Genomic DNA, 26007 nt, shown 5'->3' with positions numbered 1-26007 from the left:
TCTGTTCCTGAAAAAAAAGCTCTGCATGTGCACTGTGATGATCTAGCTCCAAGGAAAAAAAACCAGACAAAAACAAGTGCTTATTTTCAGCAAAAATAACAGTCTGGCAAACTTTATTTCTACAATATTTTTTTATTATTTAAATACTTTCTTGTATTTCAAAGGAAGATAAATAAAATACAGGAACTCAAGATTCCACCTGGAAGCATGGGCTTTCTTGTGGCGGAATCTTGTTGCCAACAGCCTCCTGCTCCAGGCACATCAATGCTCACCGTGGTCAAAGATGTACTTGCTGCTCAAATTCTTTAAAGAATATTTAACTAGAATAGTGCTGGGGCTCAACACAAAGCATAGAAGGAACCCCTATCTCCAAGTACAGGTGTTTAGATATGCAGTAATATCTCTTTCCTAATTTCAGATATGCAGGATCTTGTTCAAAAAGCACTTTTTAAAACCAGACTGTCAAGCTATAATGAGCTTTAATTCCTGATGTCCTGTAAAACACCTTAAATACAAAGATATTAGCAAAGCAAGGTTTTCAAAACTTGCACTGAGGATTGATATTAAATTAAAGCCCTTTTCCAGAGGCTGTATAATAGCAGGCACAGACTGTCAGACCTATAAAAATGAGGCTGCAGGTTCTTCTGTGGAAGTAGAATGCTTTTCTTCTTGCAATTGCTTGCAAAATCTGCTTGCTATGTGTAAGTTAAGGCACATTAATGTTTGGATATTATGTATGGAGCTTGATTATCTTCACTTGATCATGCTCTTGTTGAGATCTCAAGCTGATGCCAGTGGCTCAAATGACAGTAAAGCACAGCCACTGTAACAAGAGAGAGAGGGGAAAACAAGGTTAAATTTAGTAAAAATACCTGTAGCAAGCATGCATAGTCACATTTCTAGCATACAGTCAGCCTGTTGTTACAGAAGTAATTTTAGGATCTTTCCTGAGCAATTTAAGTTTATATCTCATTTAAGTCAGAGTTTTGGGATTCTTGGGTTCAGAAATAAGTTATGTTCAGGTAATAAGCAAGGCAAACGGATGTAGGAGGGTACTTTTCTCCAAACTTAGTCCTTTCTACAGGGCACACAGGGAGCAGAAAGAAGCAGACATGAGCAAGACCATCAGTCTTGCCTACACAGCTGCATGCATATTTTGCTCTGTTGACAGAAAAAGCAGGGAAGAAGCCAAAATTACTGCCAGCAAAGGGATAAAGGGCTTCTGGTGCAAATAAGCGCTTGTCTGTTAGAGAATATCTTGTGATGTAAGTACATTTTTAAAAGATAATCTTTCTAAGGCTGGTAACAAATACACAAGATAGATAAAACCAACACAAATGTGAGTACTTAAAACCAGCCATCCTCAGTCAGAATGGAGCAGGACAGACTCTACATCCCCCCCTGCCATTTTTCCCCCAAAATTGAAAACAAATGTTTTAGAGTGAAATGAACTTACATTAACAAGGTTCAATTCTATTGTCCCACTTTTCTCAGTATCCAGTTTTCTAAACATTTCTGTGGTGGGAGAGAGATGACAGACAAGGGTAAATACAGGAACTAATTTGAAAGTCTTCCCTTTCCTTTTGCTTCAGGATCAATAAGGAATTTACTCTCAGAATCTAAACTTTGACAATGGCCTACACTCCAAATCAGAAAGGGTCATTTTGCAGGAGCAAGACTGAACATTTTTAATTGTCTAGTATTTTTTAATCAACACAGAATTGTTTGCAGGGAAGACTTGCTGTGGTTCAGCAGCCTGGCCTAAAAGCCTGATTCTTGGATCTGGGAGAAGCCAGATTAATATCTCACGTTTGAATTTGTCTGAATCCCTCATCCTGGGCTTCTGGAGAGTTACACCCTGCTGCAATCACAAGGCAGCAGAGCCTGTGTGGCCACTGAGTGTGTACTCACTGAACAAGGTCTCAAGCCGAATCAAGCACCGCACGAAGTTATCAAAGTCAATGACGAGATCCTCGTCAGCAAAGCGAGCCACGATGACCTGGTGTAACTGGCAGTTCAGTTTGAACCCTGAAAATGCAATGCCAAGGATTTAAAAGACTCCATTTCCAAAGAGTAAACACAGCTACAAAATAAAATGCCTCATCTTGCATGCTGGCACGAGGGGAAGGCCCAAAATTCAGAAAGTTAAGATGGGCCTGTGTGGCTCTGAGCATCTCTTAACCCTGCCTTGAAACTGATGGAATCCTACAGAGACAGATCAATATAAATACCTGCTGCTTCCAGTGCCCTCCTCATCTCATATGAGTTCATGGTACCCGATCGATCCACATCAATTTCTCTGTAAATTTTCTGCAAAACACGAAACCCAAAGTGAAATCTTGACAATAATTCAGAGCCTGGTTTGGCTTCTGGCAGAAGTGAAACATTTTGAAATGCAGCCTGCACGTTACTTAAAGCACTTTGCAACATCGGTCTGAAGGACTTGGTACTTGCATCCACTTCTTCTTAAAGGTGGCTTTAAAAAGTAAAGGTTTTTTTAATGCAGTAGCCAGAGCAGACAAAGACAAAACCTGGGGGACTGCAGACACAGTCCCTGCTCTGGGAAAGGTGACTGTGCACATTGTATGGCACAAATCAGTCTACAGCCATGTAGACTGTGTGTGATTGTTCTCCCAGAGGGGTTGTATCTTACCTGGTATTTCTGAATCTTTGTCCAGAGGGTGTGGAACTCCTTCAGTCCCAGTTTGCCACTCCCATCATTCTTCTCTGAGTTAAGGAAGTTCTTTCAGAGGGAGGAAAAATGGGTTTCCCTCTGCTGGGTTTACTTGCATGGACAGTTGTGACTTAAAAAAAATTGCAAACAAAAATGGGATTCAAGTCCTCTCTGAAGGACTCTTCCTCTCTCCAGAACTCACCCTGTTGAATACACAATTGTTTTCCAAGATTTCTAAATCATTAAGATCATTAATTTAAATCATGACCAGTTCACAAGCTCCTTCTGCACCCTCACTGCAGGTCTCTGTCTTTCCACTACAAGTACAGACGAGCCAGGATGATGCCATTTTGTTCTGCATAGTGGCTTCAACACCTGCAGTTACTGGAGCACAAGTCCTGGATTATAAACAGGAAAAGCCACAGCCAAGCCTGCTATTTGGAGACCTTCAGCTCCTGAGCAAACAGCTAACAAAAGAGCCTGGTCGTGGCACTGCTCCCAAAACCTGCTGTGGAGTTCCTATGGACTGCTGTATTTTACACCAAATTATAGAAGAGTATCACCTTATGTTGGTAATTTTCCCTTTTTCCAACTCTGCAATTCAACTCCCACTGCACAGAGAAGTTGAACACAACTATTCTTAGACCCGATCCTTCATCCTACACTTTTGTGTGTATTCTTATGAGTAAAAGCTCCTAAAATCCTGTGAACTCTCTGCTTTCCTGTATGGCATGTCAAAACAAAACACTGCATTTGTTTCCCTCATTTTCCATTTGCTAAGTCCCCACGGCTTTGTGACGCTCTTACCAACTCCAGCCAGAGAACAGAGAGGTGAAACAACCCCACAGCCAAGGCCATCCTCACCGTGCTGAGAGCCAGGTGCCTTTTCCCAGCACAAACATCACTTTTTCCCCAGCTAAACCAGAACACTCAGCAGCTGGGAAGGCTTCCAAGCAGACTTTGTTTGATAATGGATTTTCCCATTGCCTGGGATAACACACGTGTGAACAACAATAAAATGGGAGTGGCTTTTGCAGGGGAATCAGGGTTAAGGCAGCTCCTCCACCCCAGGAGCCATTAGTACACTAGGATGGACCCAGCAGGGAGCAAAGGCAGCTTGCCTGCTTCAGCACAGGAAAGGGAATATCACCTAGGAAGAGCTTTAAAGGATACATCTAACAGGTCAACCATTATTTTGCATGTCTCAATACTAAAGCCATCAGATTTAATATCTTGGCCTGTAAAGAAAGAGCAGAAGACAGGATTATCACTGCATGCTGTACCATAGCCCCTTCCTAAATAGCCCATGAGCTCTCCAGCCAGCCTTTATTTGCTTCCAATGGTTCCATTCTTTGAGCTGACAAAGAGGCTTTGGGCACAAGTGAGCTGGGATCTGTCCCCAGGCAAACAGCCTGAGCAGGACACAGAGACCAAAGCTTTCCAGCTCTTACTGTGTGCCTGCAAAGTGGACTTCTGTGGACAGTGTGGACTTCCAGCTTATGGAGCTCAGCAGGAGGTGGCTTCATGAAAGGCTGAACATGAAGCCCAGCTTAGTAACTAGCAACACCCATTGCTGATTATGGCTGCTGCACACAGACATACACCACCACAGTCCTGACTGTCTGGTAAGATTGCACTTTGGAAATTAGACACTTATTTCTCCAAGCACTTGTTTCTTAAGCACTGTTTAGTGGGGAGGAAAATAATGCAGAGCCAAGCTAGGAATCTCTTCACAGACAAAGAAGCCCAGAGTTTCAAAGTTTCTCTTCCTCCTTAGGGATACCCCAGATCATTGGCTGGGCTACTGCTTAAAATCACTCCTGGGTGGTTCAATACTAAAACAGCAGCAATACCTCACTTGATTATTATCAAGGATTATTCAAATCCATCTTCCTGGCAGCCAATTCCCAGTGGCAGCTGCTGGGATAAAAGACACCCATCTGTGCCCTGCCAACGCACACATCCTGTGAAACACCTTCTGGGCTGGCACAGCCCCAGCATTTCTGCAGCCCCCTGGAGCAGCAGAGAGAACACAGTCGTGGCCATATGGAGAACCAAGCAGCAGGACTGGGGCAGAGCCCAGGCTCTGACCCTGCCCAGGTCAGTGGTGCCCTCTGTGCTCCCAAGGCCACGGAGGAAACCTGCTGGTGGCCATGCCAAGCTCCTGCTGGGGGAAGGCACTCACGTTTAGCCAGGATTCTGTTCAAGATGCTGCGCAGTTCGAAGGCGGAGATCTCTGCATCCTGTGGAAAAGAGGAAAATGAGTTTTCCACCATGAGGGGCAGACACCATCTGCAGCCTCTGATTCCTTTGGGCAATTTCAACCCCCCTTCAAGTTCAGTTCCCTTGAATGGAAGCAAGTGAGAAGCTCTCCCCACCTCCCATTCCCAGGAGCACCACCAATACGCAGAGATTTGCACACCCAGCAGCAAGGGGTGCCCGAGGCAAGAGCAGCCTGGGGAGAAGACCCAGCCCAGCCATATGCTCTGCCCAAGCACAGAATTCGGGCCCTGCAGAGATAAAAGTCAAGCCCACAGTTCAAAAGGAGCAGAAATTGTTCACCAGCAGCGCCCACAAATCTGCTGTGGAAGCAGGTGGGTGACTGCACAGATTCTGGGATGGACAATTGTTCTCACACTTGAGAGCTGACTCTGCACAAGAACTCTGTCCTGGGGGAGGCACCTCTCTTACCCATTCACCCATGATGCCAGTAAGACATTACCAGAAAACACTCACACTTCCTGCTAGCTGCCCAAAAAGCTTTTTAAAGCTGGGTTCGATGTCATCTTCACTGATCTCAGTCTAAAAGACAGAAAGAGAGAATGTCAAAAGGGTGAAAGTTTCTGCCTGAGAAAGATTTAATGCGTTTCCTTGCCCTTAATAAAAAAGTCAAATGGCAAGGTTGAAGGTTCCCAGTGGTTCTCACTATGATTTTATTCAGTTTTATTTTCAGGGGCACCTCAAAATACTGGCATTGTAAATGCTGGAAAAAACACCCACTACACATGGGGTAGCTGCTTTAGTAGGCAAAGCATCCCCAGCTCCAGCAAGACTAAACATATGGTGACCCACTAGTTACTCCTGGAAACACCATTACATGTAGAAACAGCCCTGCTGCTGAAACCTGCACTCCTGGATTCCTGGAGAGCAAAGGGAATTTCCTGTAGCTCCAGTTAACTCTTCAGAGTGCACCTCTGCCTAGGAAGTCCAAATTCTAGATAAAGGACAACATTTGTTTCCATTCCATCCCTGATGATATTTCCATTTGCTTGACACCCAGCTATGGATATTGAAAGATCTTTTCCCCTTTTCCCAAAGTGGGACAACATTTCTTGACAATGCCTATAGAAAACATCATTCTGCACAGGGAACAGGCACTCCAACCCCCCCTTACAACAAAATTATCTCAATTTAAAACATTTAATTTGATGTACCTCATCAAAATTGCCTTCAATTTCATCGTCTATCACCCTAGAAAGAGATCAATATTAAAATCAAAACATGTTTATGATGCTTTTCCTTCAAGCTTCAGTTAAAGAGAGAGTCTTTAAAATATGGAAATAACAATGAGCATTCAAAAATTACTGGATTAATCAGCTATGGACACTGCATAGAACAGTGAAAGCTGCATTTTGCCAGTTATGACAAGAAGAGTTTGAAAATAAGTACAAATTGTGCAATGTCCTGCAGAGCCACAGACAGGATTTTGGGGCTCACATAACTCTTTGGGTTGCTGCCTACTTAGCACAGGACCAGGTTCTTGGGTACAAACCAAACTTTGTCTAGTCATTTCTCCTTTAAAACAGCAAAAAAGTGAGAGCCCTAAAGTAATTCTGATGTGTCTAGTGCTGTCCCCCAGGTGCTGAGGGAGCACCAGACCTACAGATGGTGCCCAAGCACTCCTAAGGGCCCATCAAAAGCTGACAACAAAGATCCTGGGTTTCTCACTGCTGCAGGAATATGCAGCAAAATATTACAAGATAGAAGAAGGGTTTTGCTTGCTTTGGATCAGGGCAACTCAATACAAAGACCCCACACCCCTTGCTCAGGCTTTAGCCCAGCTGCTCTTCAAGATGTGACACATCTAAGCCTTTTAATTTTAATTAAATAGTAATAGGGATAACAAAACCCATACAAATAACAACAATAATAACAAAATGGTCAGCAAAAGGCACCTACGTGGAGTTTGCATTTTTTTCAGAGAAGACTCTGAGGCAGAAGTCCCCGTTCTTGTTGGGTTCAAAGGTGGAGGGCACGACAATGTATTCTCCTGCAGGGAGCTTGAACCGGTTCAGCACCTCTCGCAGGTTGATGAAGGTGTTGGATTTTTCCCGGGCTTTGTTGGTCAGGAAGAAGTTTTTGCTCAGATGAATATTTGTCTGGCCAGAAAACTTAGGAAAAGCAAAGAAAGGGGAAAAAACCACGCTGCAGTCTGCACATGTTCATGTTTACAAATTAAAAATATCATAGGTGTGTCTGTTAGCTATGTCTGGGGAAAAGAAAATAAAAAAGATGTCAGTTTGACAGAACTGAAAAAGAAGGGAAAGGGGGTGAGACTCCTGAGATGTGGCTGCAAATATATTTTGCAGGTCACTGCAATAAATCATTCAGGTCATGCATTTGTTTTGCAGATGATGATGGGTGGCTGAAGGCATTGGGCAAATTCTCCCACCAATCATTTTTCTTTAAACTGAGATGGCACATGAGCCATGTCCCTCTGGTCCCCAGAGCTGGTGCCCCCTGCAGCTCAGCTCTGCCTCTGAGCTCAGGCTGCCTTAGAGCAGAGCCTGCTCATGGAGGGCTCCAAGAACAAAACAAAACAATAAAATAAAATCATATTTGGAGTGTAACATCCAGTCAAAGGTGTCCCTGCCCATGGCATGGGGTTGGAACTGGGAGATCTTTAAGGTCCCTTCCAACCCAAAACCTTCTATAATTCTGTGAAATTCCAGAATGAACTATTTTTGCAGAGTCTTACAGGTGGGCTATTTCAGCTCTAGAAGCCAACTTCAGGAATGTGCATCTTTCAGAAACCTCCTCCTTCCTGTCCTTCCAGATTTTTAAGGACAAAGAAAGAATTTTAAAAACCTGTCAGACCTGCTGCACAGTAGGAGATAAAATTACACCTTTTTGGGGGAAAAGAGTCAAGGGACTGTAGCTAGAATAATTTTTCTTAAGAAAATGAGGTGTTTTGACCACTAGGGTCAGCAACAGAGCACTGCTAAGGCATTAGAAAGGTACATAAGAAATCTAATTAAGCAGTAGCACCATTTCTTTTCCTGATGAAACCATACTTTACATAAAAGCCACTGGTTTGGGCACAGCCTCAGGAGCCACAGGATGCTCCAGCTGCAGGGCACAGACCCTCACAGGGACAGCAAACCCAGTAATAGGGTTACCCAGGGGTTTTGCTCAGCTTCAGTCCTTCCTCTGAGGAGCAACAGCTCAGAGGCATCGCTGCATTGCCACCCCTCTGTGACCCCCAGGGTGTACTATAACTGCCTGCAGGTAGAAATAGAGAGAAACCAAAAGAGGTGGTGCTTAAGGAAATGAATACAAATACCTCCTTGGAATATTATTCATGAGTCAAACATGAACTCTGTGCAAAACTGGGAAAAGCAGCTGTGCTCTGGGGGAGCAAGTGTGGGGCTGGGCTGGGAGAAGAGCCACAGAAGAGCTGCTTTGGGAAATTTCTGCAGCACTGAACACTCTTATCCCAATCCAGGATACTGAAAATGCAGCGTGGGCTCAAGGCCCCTTCCAGAATAAATGGCCTCTAACTGTAGATTCTGTGCAGTCATGTTGTCCTGCAATGAAGTAGGATCCTCTGAACCTCTTCTTCCCACCAGCCACTGGACCCCAACTCTGCACCTCGGCCACCAACTCATTCCACATACCTCTGGGGGCACCTGCAGGGAGAAAAGGAGAGAGTTATTTGCTTATTGAATGGCAACTCCATCTTCTTTTCACCATTACTTAACAAGGATATCTACATTCTTGAAAAAAACCCCAAAAAAAACAAAAAACAAAACAAAAACAAAACAACCAAAAGAACAAAAGACTTGGCTGGAGGGGAAGGTGGGTGTTGAGCTCATATCACCCAAGGCCAAGTGCTGGCTGAGCTCCCAGCTCCATCCCTGAGGCAGGTGAGGCTCGCCTGGGGCAGTGTGGGCACAGCCACAGCCAGGCTGGTTGTGGCTTCCTGCTGGATCTCCTCCCTGCAACCCACCATGATTTTTATTGTATAGCAATTTGTATTGCTCAGTTTCTCTATTATTTATTTCTCCCCATCTCCTCTTTCACAGTCCTGCTCCTCTGACCTCTCTATCATCAGGAGAGGAGACATGGGCTATAATAATGCAGCTTTCTGTTTCTTTACAGCTTCCTTGCTGTAGCTGCTGTCCAACTCAACCCATCTGAGTTCTGATGGAAAGCCCAGCATGGGAACTGCACTATCCCATTTATAGGGGGAATGATTTTCCCTTTCCCTCCCACATTCCTGTGCAGCCTCCCTTGCCTCATAGATGGCAAAGCCAATGGTGTGCATGTCCTCCCCCATCTTCCTCTGCTTCCGACGGTGCTTCTGGATCAGCCCAATGAGGAAAGTGCAGCCCCCCTCAGGATCATCAGGGTCCTCATCTTCTTCCTCCAGCTTGATCAAATACTGCGGGTTCGTCCAGAAAGTGTCTGGAATGTGGATTTAAGCAAACTGCTCAGAGGCTTCTTTGACAGCAACTGTGATGATATTTAAACATGTCAGCCGGGACAGACGTGGCTCTGACTGCCAAAATCAGCTGTGAGAAGAGAAAACCAATGCACTGTCCAGCCCACCCCTACCCCAGCCTTTACAACCACAACAGACCCTCATCAGGGAGCCACATGTACCAGATACCTGCATTTTTTGGAGATTAGTCCTAGATATCCCATAAGCCATCCCAAACCATCTCCTGGAAGCTGCCAGAGAAAGTACAAGTGGACAAGTAAAAGGTTTCTCCAGTTTTTCTTACTTGGGTAATTCCTGCAGCCCCCTGCAGTGGCTCCTCGCCTCCAGTTCCCATCCAGCTTCAGCAGGCTCCACTTTTTGTACCTGTCACTTGCCAGGGTGTCTGGAGTCAGGTTGCAGATCTCCAGGCGTGAGTAATGCCTCAGGAAGTCGTTGAACGCCATCCTGTGGGAGGCAATGCCACTGGCAACTCAGGACTGCTCAGGGTTTTCCACACCACCACCTTGTCCATCCTCCCTCCCTGTCACTGTGATTTAGCACCAGGGTTTGGGGTGAATTTGCACACTCATCTCAGAGAGCAAACTGGGAGAGGTTACTTTGCATGAATAAAAGCAGAGCAGTTGACATTCTCTTCTGCTGGAATGGGAACCCAGTGACACTCACCAAAACTCCCCATCTTCGTGTCTCCTGGTCAGTCGCTCCCTCACCTCAGGCTCAACACCACTCCAGTTTGGGCAGCTGGAAGAGAATCTCACATCAACTACAGCCTTTGGGTAAGGTAGAACCCTAATGTGGCTGCTCTGGCACAAGATCTAACTTTTAGCAGTTCCAGAATTCTCAAACCACTGCAGAATTAAAAATAGATGCACCTGGCATGTAAAATACCTCAATTCTCAAATATGCAAGGTAAGGAGGAGAAACAGAGTGCTATTTTTAGAAAGTGCTAATGTGTGGACTGAGACAGAAAGAGTCAGAATAAAAACTGCCCAGCCACAGAAGTGAGTAAACTCCAGCTTTCCTGGCTAACAGCAGAAATGGATTTTTAAAGCCCTTTTAGAAAGTGACTTTTCAGAAACTTTCCACTGAATCCAGGCTGTTAAATAAGCAGAAACTACAGGGAGCTTTCTAGGATTCACCAACCAAATCAGTGCATCTTACACAAAGGCTGGAATTTGCATTAAAGGCACCACATACTGTGATGGCTACAGAGATGACAGTAAGGGGATGCTTCTCTCTCAAACAGTTCCCTGTGAACAGCACATCCAGACAGGACTTACAGAGGAATTTCAGGTAGGGAACAGACAGAAAAGCACAGAAACACAAGTGCACTCCTGCAGCAAAGGGCTACTGGCACAAATAAGCCATGGACTCACTTGTCATTCCATTTCCCAGTCCACTCCACCTCTCCCCAGGGGTTTCGGATTCTGATCAGCTTCTGCACTGTTCCTCGGAAGTTCACCTGATGTGATCAGAAGTGTACGGAGAGTTACCAGGGACTCAGCACCACACTCCCTCCCTCATCTTCTACGGTAATTAAAAACATTACAGAGCAAGCATTTCAGTGCTAGGCATGACAACATGCACACATCTGGTCCAAAAGATGTAAGTCCAACTGATTCTGAGTGAGCTTCACACAGCCGGGCTTGTCCAGAGAAGTTTTACAGCATGCACAAACCAAAGCCCATGAAACCCCAAATGTCTGGTTTGTGCTGCTAAAAAAAATCACCTTTGACAGGATTACAAGCAAAGGGAATATAAAACTGCTATACAAAAGCCAAAAAGCGGGTACAGAGCTATTTCTCAAAGCCATCACTTTGGTATAAACTGTCTCTTCACATTCAAATGCCTTTTTAACCCCCCTGCTTATATATAAGAGGAGCCTGTTACAACAGACAGGACACAGACTGGGCACAACCCCTCTGACCACCCCAATGCCCTGCAGAGCGACAGCCCCAGCCCCTCCTCTTGTCATCTGCTGGTCTCTGCACACACTCAGAGGCCAAGCCAAGCACAGCTGTGGGAGCCTCAGTGGGAACACCCACAATTTCTGGGGAACACACAGCATTCACTTGAGGCAGGAGCACCTCTGGAGCCTGAAGCCAAGAAAGCTGCAGAGCAGCAGCAGCAGCAGAGTCCAGAGATGACACTCCAGTTGAACTGTCCTTACAGAGTCTGCACAGATCTCCAAAGGAACAGCCTGGCTACTTGTTAATTAAGGTGAACAAACTCCCTCTCCCCTGCTTTTGCAGTGAGAAGAAGACCAAATACACGCCCACAAACCAGCACAGCATGTCAGCAGCTCTCTAGACCTCACCCTGAACTTTCAAAAATTATTTCAGAAACAATTATCAGTGAACTAACCAAAAATCCACTGCAAACATGGAAGGATGCCATGATCTGCCTCCTTTGTATTGACCTGCCTTCACCAGTCACTTGCTCTTGGGGTGCCCCTTGTGTTTGAACACCAAGCCCAGCTGAAAGGTGCTGTTCAGCAGGCACTTCAGGCACAATAATACAGAGTTGGTTTTATTTTTTTTTTTTCCTCAGGACACTTCTTGCTCTGCTTCTAAGGTAAAAAGTGTGGCCTGCTGTACAGAACTGCACTGAAGGGCCTGGTCACCAGCAGAGGGTAGCACACCCTCTGCACAGAGCTACCCACCACCCTGCTCAGTGGGAAATAGCCACGATTATGGAACAAAAGGGGGTTTTTTTGGTCAAAAACCCAATAAGGCAAATTTGTGTTTCTCCAAAACATACCAACTAATTAAGCATTCCTTCAGAAAGAAGAGACTCAAAACCCAATTCGGCAAAATGGGTGACAGTTAAGAATTTGCAGTGTTGAAGGTGGGTTTGTGGTTGGCACACACAAAACCTGCTGCACCTTGGGGTGGCACCTACCTCCTCTGCCCCGGTGACCGAGTACGCGTGTCCCTTCACCAGCTTCTGGGAAGTGACTGCTTCTGTTTCTGCAGCACTGGTGATCTGGAGGAGCAAAGGACATCAGTGATTGCAGCTTCCCATGGGCAGGGCATCCAACAGAGCAAAGCTTCCCCCTCTAACAGAGCTTTCATCTCACTGGGAGGCTGCAGGAGTGGTTCAGCTGCTGCACAAATGCAACAAGTGTGACAGAGCAGGGAGAGGGGACAGCAGCCCATGTGGCAGTGCTGGAACCCCAGGGACCATGTTTGTGGCATGGGGTGCACACCAGAAGCCTGGCACTGCAACAAAGCTCCCTCCTGGCTCCAAAACACTCAGTGTGGTGCAGCCTACACTGGGATCACACCCAGGTGCAGCAAATGTCAGGGTCAAAGCACTCCCTTCAGCTCCAAAGCAGGGTAGGAGGTTACTCTCCCTATCCCCAGCCCTGCCACCCTTGCATCTGCCCTGCAGGGCAGCAAGGGAAGAGGCTGAGCTTTGGATACCATTTGTACCCAAAGGCACATCCCCCTCTCAATTTTTCACAGCCTCTGCTTTGGCAGTCTGGCCTTTAAACACTGTAAAGTCACTTCTTGCCAGACAGTGAATATTTAACCACCTAAGAAACAAGTGGCTGTCGTCTTTCCACCATTTCAGAAGTGTGTGACCTCTAAACAAGCATATTTGAAGCTTAAACAAACAGAGAGGATTGGATAGAGCAAGCAGGATTCCTGCTGTCAATCCATATCCTATTACTGCCCCACAGCACACTCTTCATTTAATGCTTATTTCTGTGTCCCTATTCCTCTTACAGAAGAGAAAGAAAGATTTTACAAGGTTTTTTTCCAAAGGATAAACTCAGCAACAGTTAATTTACACTACAGAAAGTGCCAGCACTTATCAACAACATAATATATTTACTCTCCTCCCCACCCAGCCAAGGGATTTCTATCAATCTGGGGCAAAAATCCAGATGTCAGATTCTTATCTAAATGCAAATGAGTAAAACAGGACTTGAGAATACCAAGAAGTCAAATTGACATTAACCAAGCACTTTTCCTGCTGTGAAGCTTCCCTCTCCTGGGACTGTGATTTAACTTGAAAAATGGGAGGAAACATTTATATTTATATTATGAATGGAGTTTTTGTAAACAATTTACTTTCCCTTTAGACATAAGTAAGATGCAATCTCATTTGGGAGGAGGGTGATTACCACAACAACAATATTTAGACTCATTTCAGTAAGGCTAAAAGCAATGCTGAATCCTTGACAGCAGGGCCAAAGCTCCTCTTTTCTTTCCCATGTGGGTCCAGCTTCTGACAATGTGCCTTCCCAGAAAACCTTTTAAATGTCTGGCAACAGTCCGAGCCTCTCTGCTTCAAGAACAGAGCCTGGATTTTTGGGAACATTTTAGGTACAACTTGTGCAAAAAAATGCTGCAACAAGGATGGCCATTGTAACATCTTAACACCTGACTGCAGCAGCCATTAGCAGCATCTCTCTGTCCAAACCCTCTCAGCCTGTGCCATCCTGCTGCCAAGCTAAGGCTTTCTCAGGAACACAGATGTCCATTGGGACCCTTAACAAGTTCCCTGGGTAATTCATTACCATGAATTACTAAACAGCAGAAGGGAGGGAATGAGCTTTTCATATGAACTAATGAAGTTTAGTTTCAGTCTAACCCCCATGAAGAGGACATGCCTGGGTCACATTTGTGGGTCAAATTCTTGAGGCACAAGGTAGAGCAAGGAACCATAGGCAGAGAGGATTGGCATCCTGTGTGCAGTCCCTGCAGGTGCAGCACAGGTCCATCCTCAGCCTGTGTGCACAGCAAGAGCCCAGAAATAAACCTGCTAACTCACATCAATAGAGCAGCCAAGGAGAGAGCCTTTCTGGAGAGCCTTCTGAATGATTTTGAAGAGGTTGGGGGGTGGCTTCTGCAGCTCATACCACTCTGCAATGCCACCAGTGAAGTCCTCGAAGCCTTCGGTGGTGGTGCCACCAGAGAGGGATTCATATGATCCATTCAGCCTGCACAAAACAGGAGACACAACAATCAGGCTCCCTGTTCTCCTCTCCCTTCAGGAGAGGCACTCAGTGTGCCAGCTGTCACAGCATTTCTGCTTTCAGGGGCATTGCAGCAGGTACAAATGTGCCCCTCCATTCAGCTTTGCTTCTTAGACCTCTGTACTTGGAAAGCCCAGCATAAAATATTGTACAATCATGCATACACCTTGCAGGTTCAGTCATATCAATGACAGGAATCATGAACACTACCTGGAGAAAAAACATTGTATAAAAATATTAAGACCAAGCAATTTGCCTCTCTAGTTCCACAGTATTAAAATTCCTTTAACACTTATGGGTCTGATTTTCAGCAGATCTAAGTTTCTTAAGTCAATTAAAAATAGTAGAGGACAGAATTCCTCTCTGGCTAACCCCAAAATGGAGATTCAGATATAAGCATTGAACATAGACCTTGGCATATGGACTGATGTGCTCTGCACACTGAAGCACTGCCGCTGCCAAGCCCTCAGAGGTGCAGAGAGCACATGAAATGGAGCTCCCCAGGCCCTAGTGACAGAAGGCTGGCTGCTCCAGGAACAGCCTTACCACAAAAAGCAGTAGCTACTTTTCCTGACTAGTAACAAATCCAACACTTTTGGCTCCTTGTCTTAGGCATCTGTCAACAACGCAGTACCAAAGGAGCCATTGTGGGATACCCCAGAAGATGCAAAGGCTAACAAGCAGACTGACACTTTAAATGCACAGTATCCATGCAGCTGGGGATGCAAGGGGAAGCAAGGATGCGAGTGGGGGGAAGCCTGGCCGTGACTCACTTGGCGTAGGCTTTCTCCAGCAGTGCACTCCAGAACTCGCTGCCCTCCGCCGAGTGCACGAAGAGCAGCTCCCCATTCTTGGTGGGCAGCCTGTCGTCCACCACCACGTCCACCCACTCCCCATACTGCCAGAACTGAGGGGGAGAGAGCACAAACATCCATCACCACCCCATGCTGGGCACTCCCATCACCAGGATGTTTATCTTTGAATGTTGATTTTCCTGGGGAAGAGCAATCCCTGTCCCAGCCACCTTCACCCACCCTGTTCAGGGATGCACATACTTGGCTGGGTCTGCTCAGGGAGGAAGGACCACAAAGGCAGCCTCTGCTTCCAGATCTTTGATTAATGGCCTAATTCCTTCCACCACCCTTTTTAGATGTCTCCTTTTTTCTGTCTGGCTCTTTGACATCCCACAAAGTCATGCCAGGAAACATCACACATGGATACATAGCAAGCCACACTGGCTCCTGCCCAATAGCACTAAGGGGAAAAGGCTGTTTTCCACATACCTGGAAGTGGAAAATTCCTGCATATTTATCCTGGAAGCTCTGGTCTTTGGGAACAACACGGGCCAGAATTTCTTCATTCAGAGTGAGAGAAGCAATGGCTGCTAAGAGCCAACAGTCCCCTGTAAAAAGAAAAGAAAAACAAAACCCAAAATAGACATAATTCATTATTCAAACTTTAGTTTTTGCACTGCATCAGGATTGTGCATTATAACCAATAATTTCCTCAGCTGGGATAGGATGATCCTTCTCATCACTTTATCTCTGAGCCAAATCAAATATATGAACACAAATACCCTCCAGATCCAGGCAAGTGTTTCCTCAAGACCGAAGTCATAAAAAAAGTCAAAGCGGGCTTTTTTTTTACCTAATCCCACAGTTATCACCCATTCTGGCACTGTTTGAAAGAAAACTTAATATTCAATTGAGTGCCTCCATGATAGGAAGCAGCACAGAGAAAAGGCAAAGAGCCTGTGGGCACACACAGGTACTTAGGGGTGCAATTTCTCCTCAAAGGGACAGTGTTTTCTCAGGCATAGGCTGCATTCTTTTCCCTTCTCCATGTTTAATAAACATGTTGCCTTGCTATCCAGAGACCTGTGGGCAAACTTCCTTTGAGGTCTCCTGCCAGCCTCCTGCACACAGGAGCTCCTTTCACCTTACACATCTCTGGAGGCTCCTGCTCGAGGCCTCTCTGTTTATCCCTGTTTGTCTCGTCTGCAGCACAGTCAGGAGAGCCAGGAAAGGCCTGAAGGCAGGCTCTGTTTGCCAGCCCCACACACCTCCTCACCCTGCCTGGGATGGAGCCAACACACACCAGCCCTGCACACCACGGGCTGCCTGTGCAGTGTTTCACCACACCATCTCCTGCCATGCAGAGGGAGGAAGAGACCTCAGCTCCATAAACATTACACCCCTACTTTCTGCCATTCTTTTCAGAGCCCAGTTTTACTTTCCCAGAGCAGTTTCCTTTCTGCACAGCCATGGGCCTCCTGCAACCCATTAGCGAGGTGGAGATTTATAGACTCAGATGATTCCCTGGCTGCCACAGCCTGACACAAAACTCCTTGTTACCATTACCAGATCTGCTCTTCCCTTGCTTTGTGAACAGAGAGCAGTCAGTATTGCATGTGAGAGAGTCCTGCAGGATTGCAGGTTCCACGTGTGAACCTGCCACAGCTGCCAGCAAGCCAGAGGCCAGCAAAGCAGTAGCCACCTCTCTCCCAAGGGAAAAGGCTCAAAAGCTTATGGGTGAGAAGCTGGGATCCAAATGGGAGAAGTCTCAGGGTGAATTAAGTCTAAAGCAGCCCTCGAGGTCCACCCTCAGGCCCAAATCCCTCACTGCTCAGACAGCACCAGCAGGAATACTGACAGCCTGCAGCTCCCTCCCTGCACAGCTGACCCCCAGCAGCAGCTCTGTGAAATACATCTGTCCCACACATCTTTGCACATCTCAGGAAAGGTGGAAGAGGTGAAATTGCAAAGTAATTTCAAAACCTAAGGTGCTTATACTCCTTCACAACCTGGAGAGGAAGAACCGAACATAAAACTTTCCCTTCAGCCCTGCCCCTGGCTCTTGTACTGCAATGAAAAATCTGCATGTCAGAGAAGCTTTTAAACAGAAAAGCCACCTTGCCTATTCTCCTGTGACAGACTATGAAGCAATGATGAAATTCCCCCTCCTACTCTGTCACAGCACACCCATCTTGCCCTGCGAAGTGGTGACTCCTCTCACAGCCACCTTCAAGGAGCTGAGACCCTCTTCCCTGGGAGCTGCATCCAGAGATGCCACTATGTACAGCAAAGGTGTTTGCTGGGGAAGACAGGGCCAGGAGGAAAGAGTCTGGCTCAGAGGGCAGCTGTCACACCATTCTTCCCAAGAAATATTAGTATTTCTATTCCATAACAAGGGCAGGGGCTGGGCAGGCAGGGAGCAGCACAGGAGGAACAAATGAACCACTCAAATGGACACAGCAGCTCAGGAAGACTTGGTCAAGAAGATGATTAGGCCTCCAGATTATGAACATACAACTTAATGCTGTAAATCATCTTTGAGTCATGTTTCCCCTGGAGGTAAGAAGCACGGAAATTCAAGGAGAAACTCTCCCCAGAGGACCTCCACACCCATAAGCAGAATTTATAAAGAATTTCCTTTACTTTCTAGCTGTCCCAACAAGGCAGACTGAAATTACAGCCTGTTGTAAAATCTGTTCAACTTTATACTGGTTTCTAACACGAATTTGAAGACAAACACAAATCTTAACTCTGACAGCTCTGGGCAAGGTCTTGAGGCTTAAAGGCAGCTGCAGCACATATGGAAGACATCCTTTGGTTTGCACACTTAGAAGTGCTCAACACCCAGGATATCATCTCTACCTTTGTGAACAGCCATCATTCAAAGCAAACTTGATAATTCAGACCCTGGATGAGAACAGATCTTGTGATTATACCTGGAATTTTAGCCTGCACTAAGCAAGACTGAGCAGGGTCTTTACCAGATAGTCTGAACTTCCAGAACTGATGTTTCTGCAAGGTTCTTGACAGTGATTTTCCTTTGATAGGGAAGAAAAGTCCAAGGAGAGGCTGACAGACAGGCTGCTTACAGTCTGAAAGGAGCATTAGCAAGGCTATATTATTCATAAATAATTTTTGTAAATGAATAGCAGGCAGAACAAGATTATCAGAAAAGGGAGTATTATCAGGGTATGAGTTTATCTATAACACATATTAACAAGAAGTGGTATTTTTTGTCCTGACATGCTTACTTTTTCCTGCTTTCAGTGTTTTTTACTTGTTATTTCCATATACTCATCTTTGCATTTACCTAATCTCCAGCTGCAACAAGAATGTTAGAAAAAAAAAAAAAAGCAATTGCAAGGCAAGCATAAATAGCCTTAAGGGCTTAAAATTAGCCATTCTGGAAAGAAAAAACAAACAAAACACACCCATCAAACACCTGAAGGGCTGCAAGCAAAAGGAATCTCCTCTGGTCACTGCACAGCTCATGTAAGAGTATGGGGTAAAAGGAAAAATGTACGTTCTGCCAATCACAGACTCATCATAATTTCAAGTCAGTCTTAGATTAACAGCTACTATGAATGTATTTATATTAATACCACAGCACTCCAGAACTTTTCTGGTTACAAACACAAGGCTGCGGCAACCCACTGGGGCAACAGTGTGTCTGTCAGCATGAGAAAACCAGGGGTCTGATTTTTGAAATTTGATCTATTCAATTTGTTATTTTTTCCCACATTTGTTAGATAAGGAGGAGACACCTGCATCCAAAAAGTAGCTGGGAGATCCTGTGCTGTTTACACCCCAATGTTGTGATACCATGGTGACATCCACTCCAAAAAAAGGTGGTTAAGGGTGAACCAGGCTTCTCTGGCTTCGGATCCTCCCCTCAGCTGTAATGAGTCACCACATCCCGTGTGCTGCCATTTGGAGCAAAATACTATCACTGACTTTGCAGATCTGATACTGCAAAACCAACTCCAAATACTTGCCTTCAGAAGTTTCCCCTAAGGAAAAGATCCACAAAACAACAACAAAACCCAACCATAACAAAGCAAACCCAAAAACCTCACAAGGCCAGAATAAAAGATAATCCAAATCCCAAGAGGCAGAACTTTGGTGTCTGCAGAACCTTTTCTGCCTGATGATCAGCTATGCCTTATATGCATCACAGCTTCTTCTAGTCCAGGTCAAAAGCAATGAAACAAATTTATGCACCTGGCCAAAGACTCCTGAGCTAAAAGAAACTCTGCCCATTAGCTGAGTTGTTTGGTTACACATTCTCTGCCAAAAAGCTGCAGATGTGATGGGTCTGGATGTCTCATCTGTCCCTCCAGTACTCCCAGATGTTCTGAAGGGCTCAGCAACAGCAGTGAAACTCCCCATGGGCAAAGGTCTGTTGCTTTTTGATCAAGCCTTTTGGGGGATAAATGAGACTACAAAAGGTTCCTATGGAAAAGAAGCAGCAAAATAAAAAGTGCAGGTTTCCAAAAGCACCTGACATCTTCCAGTGCAATCTTCTATATAACATCTTAAAATGTGATAGGACATGAACATTCAAAGTAAATACAAAATTCAAGTCAATAGAAGCTTAAGCAAATTTATCAATACAAATGCTGGTAAAAGGTAGCGTAAAAAAGAAAAAGAAGAAAAAAAAAGGGAAAAAAAAGGCAAGCATTTGTACAGTGCATCTGCCAGCCCCATTGTGTGAAAGAGCAGAGATTCTATCCAGGCTCTTAGGAACTCAGTAGCTATACGGATCAAAAGCATCTAATCTTTAATCAACAATTTTCACACAATACCAAAATCCAGCCCAGATTCATGAGAAGGCAGCCAGAAGAGTCATCGCAGTACTTAGTGACAGTGAAAAAGGAGATACAAACAAGAACCCTGACAACCTCTGATTCAAACTTAGTCAGGAGGTACAAAAATACCAGCTGTGAGTCACTTCATATCCTCTGGTGATACCATACAACCCCATGAGAACATCTGACTGGCCCAAAGACCACTAGGGCAACAAATGCTTTCATCAATTTAAAATGGAGTTTGGTATTAGCAACAGCAATTTCACAACTTGAAAACAAAGCTTCAAATCCTTCATTCCCATGCTCTTGCTGCCACAGCATCTGCAGAGAAAAGCTGGAAAAGCAGAAGGCAGAAAGCAACTGACTCCAGAAACCAGCATCTCTACAGAAATGCCAGATATTGAAATAACATTACAGTAAACTTCCATTTCAATTTGAAAAACTTCTTATCATAAAGTTTCACAATAAAAAGAGATAACAGATGTCTGGCACATGTGTTTAAGCACTGGGACACGCTTCATGCCAAAACAGTCATGATGAGAGATATGGCATTGTGTGGAGAGAGCACAGGAAGGAAGCTGGTGACATGGCAACAACCCAAGGCACAACAGAGCCTAACCCACACCACCAATGATATTGGGGTGTGAGGAGAACCAGCTTCATAATCTAAGTATTTTTGTCATGGATTGTTTATACAAATTGCATGTGGTTGTCAAAGCACTAACCTAAAAAACTCCTGAATGAAAATTAAGCACAAAATATAAGCTTCTCTGCCTGTTACATTTTTGGACATGAACCCACAAATAGCAGCAGTAGGACTGGAAATGAAGAAGTCACAGTGTGGTGAATATTTAAAAGTAAACAAACAGAACTTGGTTCCTTTGCCAACTGCAGCAGCACAGCACAACTCGTATTAGTCATGCTTCATACACGAGGGCTTTCCTTCAACCACACATTCTGTCTAATCCAAAACCCTCTCACTACAGCTACGGCATAGGAGCCTACTGCTTTCCCTTCACTTTGTTTCTTCTCCTCATATCTCTGCAGACATCTTCCACCTAAAACCCCCTTCTGTCAGGCAAGGCAGGAGAGAGGTTTCCAGATGGGGATAGCTGTGCACTCACAGCCAGGCTAAGCCATTTGTTCCCCACTGTCCCCTGGCACTTCCCTGCAGCTCCCAGAGTACCCCTGGAGAGCCTCACCAAGGGGCCTGCCATTGCACAAACTGAGCAGAAACCATGGCAAAAACCAGGCTGGCCCATCCCTCCTGAAACACCCCAGTTTTGTCTTCCTTGAGAGCTGGTGACCAGCAGGAAATCCCCCATACAACTTGTTTTCTCTCTACAACATCTCCCCAGGTTTCTGGAGGTTCCTCCTGCTCAGCAGAGCTCTCTCCCACTGGGGAAAGAGAAGTCCTGCTATGCACACAACTGCTCTTCCAAGCAGACTGTTAAAGGCAGAAATGAGTCAGGCTGCTCTCATGGATGTGAACGTGAAAGGAACTGGCCACAACTAGAAAAGCCACCAGGAAACCAGTGTGTACCACCCCTGCTTGGTGCATGCACAAAGGCTGTGCTCAGTGGCCACCTGCAAATGCCAAGGAAAGGTGAGAAAGGTCTGATTGATACGAATGGAGGTGGTAGGATGCAAAAGGAGGTATTTACAGAGTGAGTTACAGCCATGTATAAACCACAGTGTCCTGGGGCAGCACCTGCATGGAAAACTCATCTCTCTGCCCCACCTTACCTAAGGCCCCTTGGCAGATGTCCGTGCGAGTGGCTCCGCCGGCGATGAACTGAGGGCTGGAACACAGCTCCTGGAACAAAACAGGCCTGGCATCACACACAGCCACAGGGAGGCAGGGGACAGGGCCCCACCTGCAGCCAATTAACCAAACCATTGACCACAGCAGATGAACACCACAGAGACTGAGCAGGGCAGGAAGGGGAAACACATCTGAAACTGGTGTCCACACCAGACACACCAAGCACAGTGAGAACAGGAGCTGGCGACCAAAGCTCGTGTGCAGCCATCTCACTCCACAGGACGTGCCAGGAGGTGCACTTGCATTTCCACACACGTGCACACACCGCTCTGCCATTACCTCCCCACCACTGAGCACACCAAGGTCCTTCAGAAGCGCCTGGAGGCCCCCCGGAGTCCACCTGACCCCATGGCTCCCATGGCTGGCCGGGCTGCTGGGGAATAAACCGCACGGCGCTCAACTCATGGCTCTGCTGAGGGAAAGAGCACACGGAAAAGAGACCCCCAGGCGCTACCCAAAGCGATTTGTCCACACGGAGAGTTAGTTCTGGACGCAGATGATTTGTTTGTTTTTTTCAGGCAGCGCAACCCACGCTGCCAGTCTGTCCCTGGGGCAAAGGGGAGCCCGCGGTGCCCTGAGCACCCGGAGCCAAGGGGAGCCCAGTGCCCTGAGCACCCGGAGCCAAGGGGAGCCCCAGTGCCCTGAGCACCCGGAGCCAAGGGGAGCCCCAGTGCCCTGAGCACCCGGAGCCAAGGGGAGCCCCAGAGCCCTGAGCACCCGGAGCCAAGGGGAGCCCCAGTGCCCTGAGCACCCGGAGCCAAGGGGAGCCCCAGTGCCCTGAGCACCCGGAGCCAAGGGGAGCCCCAGTGCCCTGAGCACCCGGAGCCAAGGGGAGCCCCAGTGCCCTGAGCACCCGGAGCCAAGGGGAGCCCCAGAGCCCTGAGCACCCGGAGCCAAGGGGAGCCCCAGTGCCCTGAGCACCCGGAGCCAAGGGGAGCCCCAGTGCCCTGAGCATCCGGAGCCAAGGGGAGCCCCAGTGCCCTGAGCACCCGGAGCCAAGGGGAGCCCCAGAGCCCTGAGCACCCGGAGCCAAGGGAAGCCCAGTGCCCTGAGCACCCGGAGCCAAGGGGAGCCCCAGAGCCCTGAGCATCCGGAGCCAAGGGGAGCCCCAGTGCCCTGAGCATCCACAGCTGCCCCGGAGCGGGAACACCGCCATCCTGCAGGGCGGGGAGGGCTCGCCCCAGCCCGCCACCCCCGCGCCATTCAACCACCCAAATTTACGGGCTGGGGGGAAGGAGAAAAGCCGGGAGACACCGCGGAATGATGCTACGGGGGATTCCCCTGCCATCCCCCGCCGCCCTACCGTGGGTCTGCGCCAGACGACGCCCTGTGTCTTGTGCGAGCGCGGCCCCAGCTCCCGGTAGCCGAGGGCGGCGGGCCCGGCGGGGAAGGAGGGGTCCTGGAAGAGCCGCCCCTCCTGCAGGCACTCCCGGCGGAGAACCTCGAATTGCTGCCCCAGGTAGGGCACGGCGCGGTCGTGCCGCCCCGCGCCCGCCAGCACCGCCCGCTCCTTGGCCAGCGCCTCCGCCATCCCCGCCATCGCCACCGCCCTGCCCCGGCACAGCACGGCTCGGCTCGGCTCGGAACAGCCCGGCACGGCCCCGCCCGTCATCCCTCCCCTCCGCCCGGTGCCACCGCCCGGCCCCGCCACACCCCGCCCTGGCTCGGCTCGCTCTGTCCTGGAGAATTTTCTCCTCCCGGTGTCTGCAGCTCCTGGCCCCGTGCAGAAACATCTCTGCCTCGCTGGGCGCCTCATTATCTTCACACCTGCGCTGTCCCCGGCTCTCCCATTGCCCCGTGTACGCGTCAATTCAAAAATGTTGGTATTTTCTGTGCAAAACCCAGAATTTATATATCCGTATAAATTCTCGCAGTTTGGGGGGGGAAAACCCAACAAAAAAACAAAGACAAAAACCAAACCAAAAGAACCCCCCAAAACAACAACAACAACAAAAAACCCCAAACCAACAAAAAAACCCCCAACCAACCAACCAACAAAACCCCCCCAAAAAACCTCCAAAAACCAAACCAAAAAACCACACACACACACAAACCCCCCCAAAAAACAACCCAAAACCCCAAAAAATACAAAAAACAAAAAACAAACAAACAAACAAAACACAAAACAAAACAAAAACAAACAAACCAAACCAAACCAACAAACAAAAAACAAACAAAAAACCCCCAAACAAACAAAAAACACCAACCCCCCCCCCCCCCCCCCCCCCAAACCAAACCAAACCAAACAAGAAACCCAAAGGAAGGGAAAACCTAATATGGGTCAGATCCCACCAGGGTAGGTCTGTACCCCCTGTTGTCCCCTTGTTACACCTTTGAACGTTGCAAGTGACAGAGGTCGCTCACAGCTCGATTTGCTGGTGGTCGCGTTTGGCCACTGCTGGCCTGGAGCCACCTGCACTCCCTGCACAGCCCAACCCACAGACAGTGAGTTACCCTGAGTTTCCCCAAAACACACACACGCGGTGTGGGGGAAGAGAGAGTCTCTGTTTTTGGCAGGGAGTTGCTGCCAAGAATGGCTGAAATGCTGCTGCTGGCGGCCACGTAGAACAGCAACCCTCCGAGGGAGAATTCAAACCATTTGTTTCATATTTTAAGTCTGACTCAGGATGTGCTGGTGCCATGCAGTGTTCCCCAGGCAGCACAGAGAGGCTGTGAGCCCTTCATACTGCACCCACCGCCCACAGTGGCTGCCCAGGGGTCCTGGAAGAACAGGCACCACTTTTTACACATTGTTTTCCAAGTCTTGGATGCATGAAACAGTGGTTTGGAGCCATCCTGATTAAAATGAACATTATTGCTTGAAAAATGCTTAAAGCACCTTAAATTATTGGCAGTACCATTTGCTGAGATTTGGTGGGAAGTTTTCCTTCATTGCTGGTACATGGTGCTCCAAACCATTGTGTACCACTGTCCATTTGCTTGCTGGTTTTACACTCTTATCACTTATAATTCCTCTTCCTAAGCTCAGCACAGACTCTGCTTGCACAGTTCATGGGAAGCCATTGCCACTCAACAGGAAAAAGAGGTAAGCATTGCCCATTCAGTTCCCAGTGTAGCAGAAGAGGCCCTCAAAATCTTTTTGAAGTTAGATATGAATGGTGTGAGCAACACCTGTCCATGCAGATCATGGCCATGCAGGAAAACAGCCTTGATACCACCTGGTTGTCCAAACCTGGCAAGGTGCAGTCCCACTTCACTGTGCTTTGAAGATGCCTCCAGACCCCTACGGGTCAGAAGGGCTCTCTTTATAATGGGAATGATGGTATTTTTAGCAGCAGATTGGAAATCAATCACTCGTGGAGAGCTGGAAGCAGATCCAGTAACATTGTGTGCTGTAAGCTGTGTGCACTCAATTGAGGGTGTGCCTGTAGCCAAGGGCTCCAGCATGGCTGTGCTAAAGCTCCAGCAGGACACAGAGTGGCACAGGAGGATGGTTTTGCTCAGCTGTTTAGATTTGTCGAGCACCTCTGAGTTCTCTCACAGGCAAGGCCATCTCCTGGAGCAGGAGACAACAGCGCTTCACCACCTGGGAGTTCAGCTCGCAGTGGGCTGTGTTGCATCCTGACGTGACAGATCTGGGAGCTGTAGAGCTGCTCAAAAAGTGTTTCTTTGGCTCCACGCAGTGGTTCAAATCAGTACAGCTGCCACAGGTCAGACTTCTCTGCTTTCACAAGAGTCAGGGTTAAAGGAAACCAGTCAGTTCACAGCAATGATTTTCACTGGCCCACAAAACCAGTTTTGGTTTGTGTACTCCTCTGCTCTAGTTATTTTCCAGCAGATGCAGGAGTTTGAGCTGGGTTGAAAATGTGTTGTATAATTACTTTGCTTTTCTTAGCTATCTCTTGTGCCCCCCACAGATGATACTCACAGACCACTTTGGAATCTGCTGGCAGCTGACAGCTTCTCCTGGATAACAATCAAGACCAAGTGTGTGCAAGACTTTTGTGTGGTTGCTCTGCTCAGTCAGAGCTACCAGAGTTTTCTTAGAGTCTGTGGTGCAATGAGGGTTGAGACTGAGCCAAACAGAAAAGGAGAGGAACGGAAGGGAACAAAGCCAGAAAGAAACAGAACCAGCAAGGATTCAACTAAGCAGTGGGAGAGGTACCTGGGCAAAGCAGGGAAGATGTATATTTGCCACCCAGGCTTGTTAGACTGGCCCCAGAAGTATAGGGACCAT

The 26007-nt window shown here is 47.2% G+C and overlaps 1 protein-coding gene across 1 annotated transcript; it reads right to left on the bottom strand.

Annotated features, from left to right (window-relative positions):
- Positions 1–101: 101 nt before the first annotated feature.
- On the bottom strand, positions 102–23349 carry LOC310906962 (calpain-2 catalytic subunit; the record flags this gene model as incomplete). Its single annotated transcript, XM_083856707.1, has 21 exons — positions 102–823; positions 1457–1515; positions 1912–2028; positions 2232–2310; positions 2654–2722; positions 3848–3912; positions 4860–4917; positions 5411–5476; positions 6109–6145; positions 6854–7065; positions 8572–8583; positions 9192–9361; positions 9682–9842; positions 10062–10136; positions 10772–10857; positions 12297–12380; positions 14178–14346; positions 15156–15289; positions 15666–15784; positions 21731–21800; positions 23113–23349. The coding sequence occupies 21 exons, from the start codon at positions 23347–23349 to the stop codon at positions 800–802; spliced, it is 2103 nt and encodes a 700-aa protein (XP_083712833.1). The 3' UTR covers positions 102–799.
- Between the last annotated feature and the right edge of the window lie 2658 nt (positions 23350–26007).

Source organism: Zosterops lateralis (assembly GCF_965231275.1).
Source record: "Zosterops lateralis genome assembly, chromosome: 3".
NCBI classification, from domain to species: Eukaryota; Metazoa; Chordata; class Aves; order Passeriformes; family Zosteropidae; genus Zosterops; species Zosterops lateralis.
Note: the sequence above shows the minus strand (reverse complement) of the source record. Positions and strands in the feature narration are given on the sequence as shown.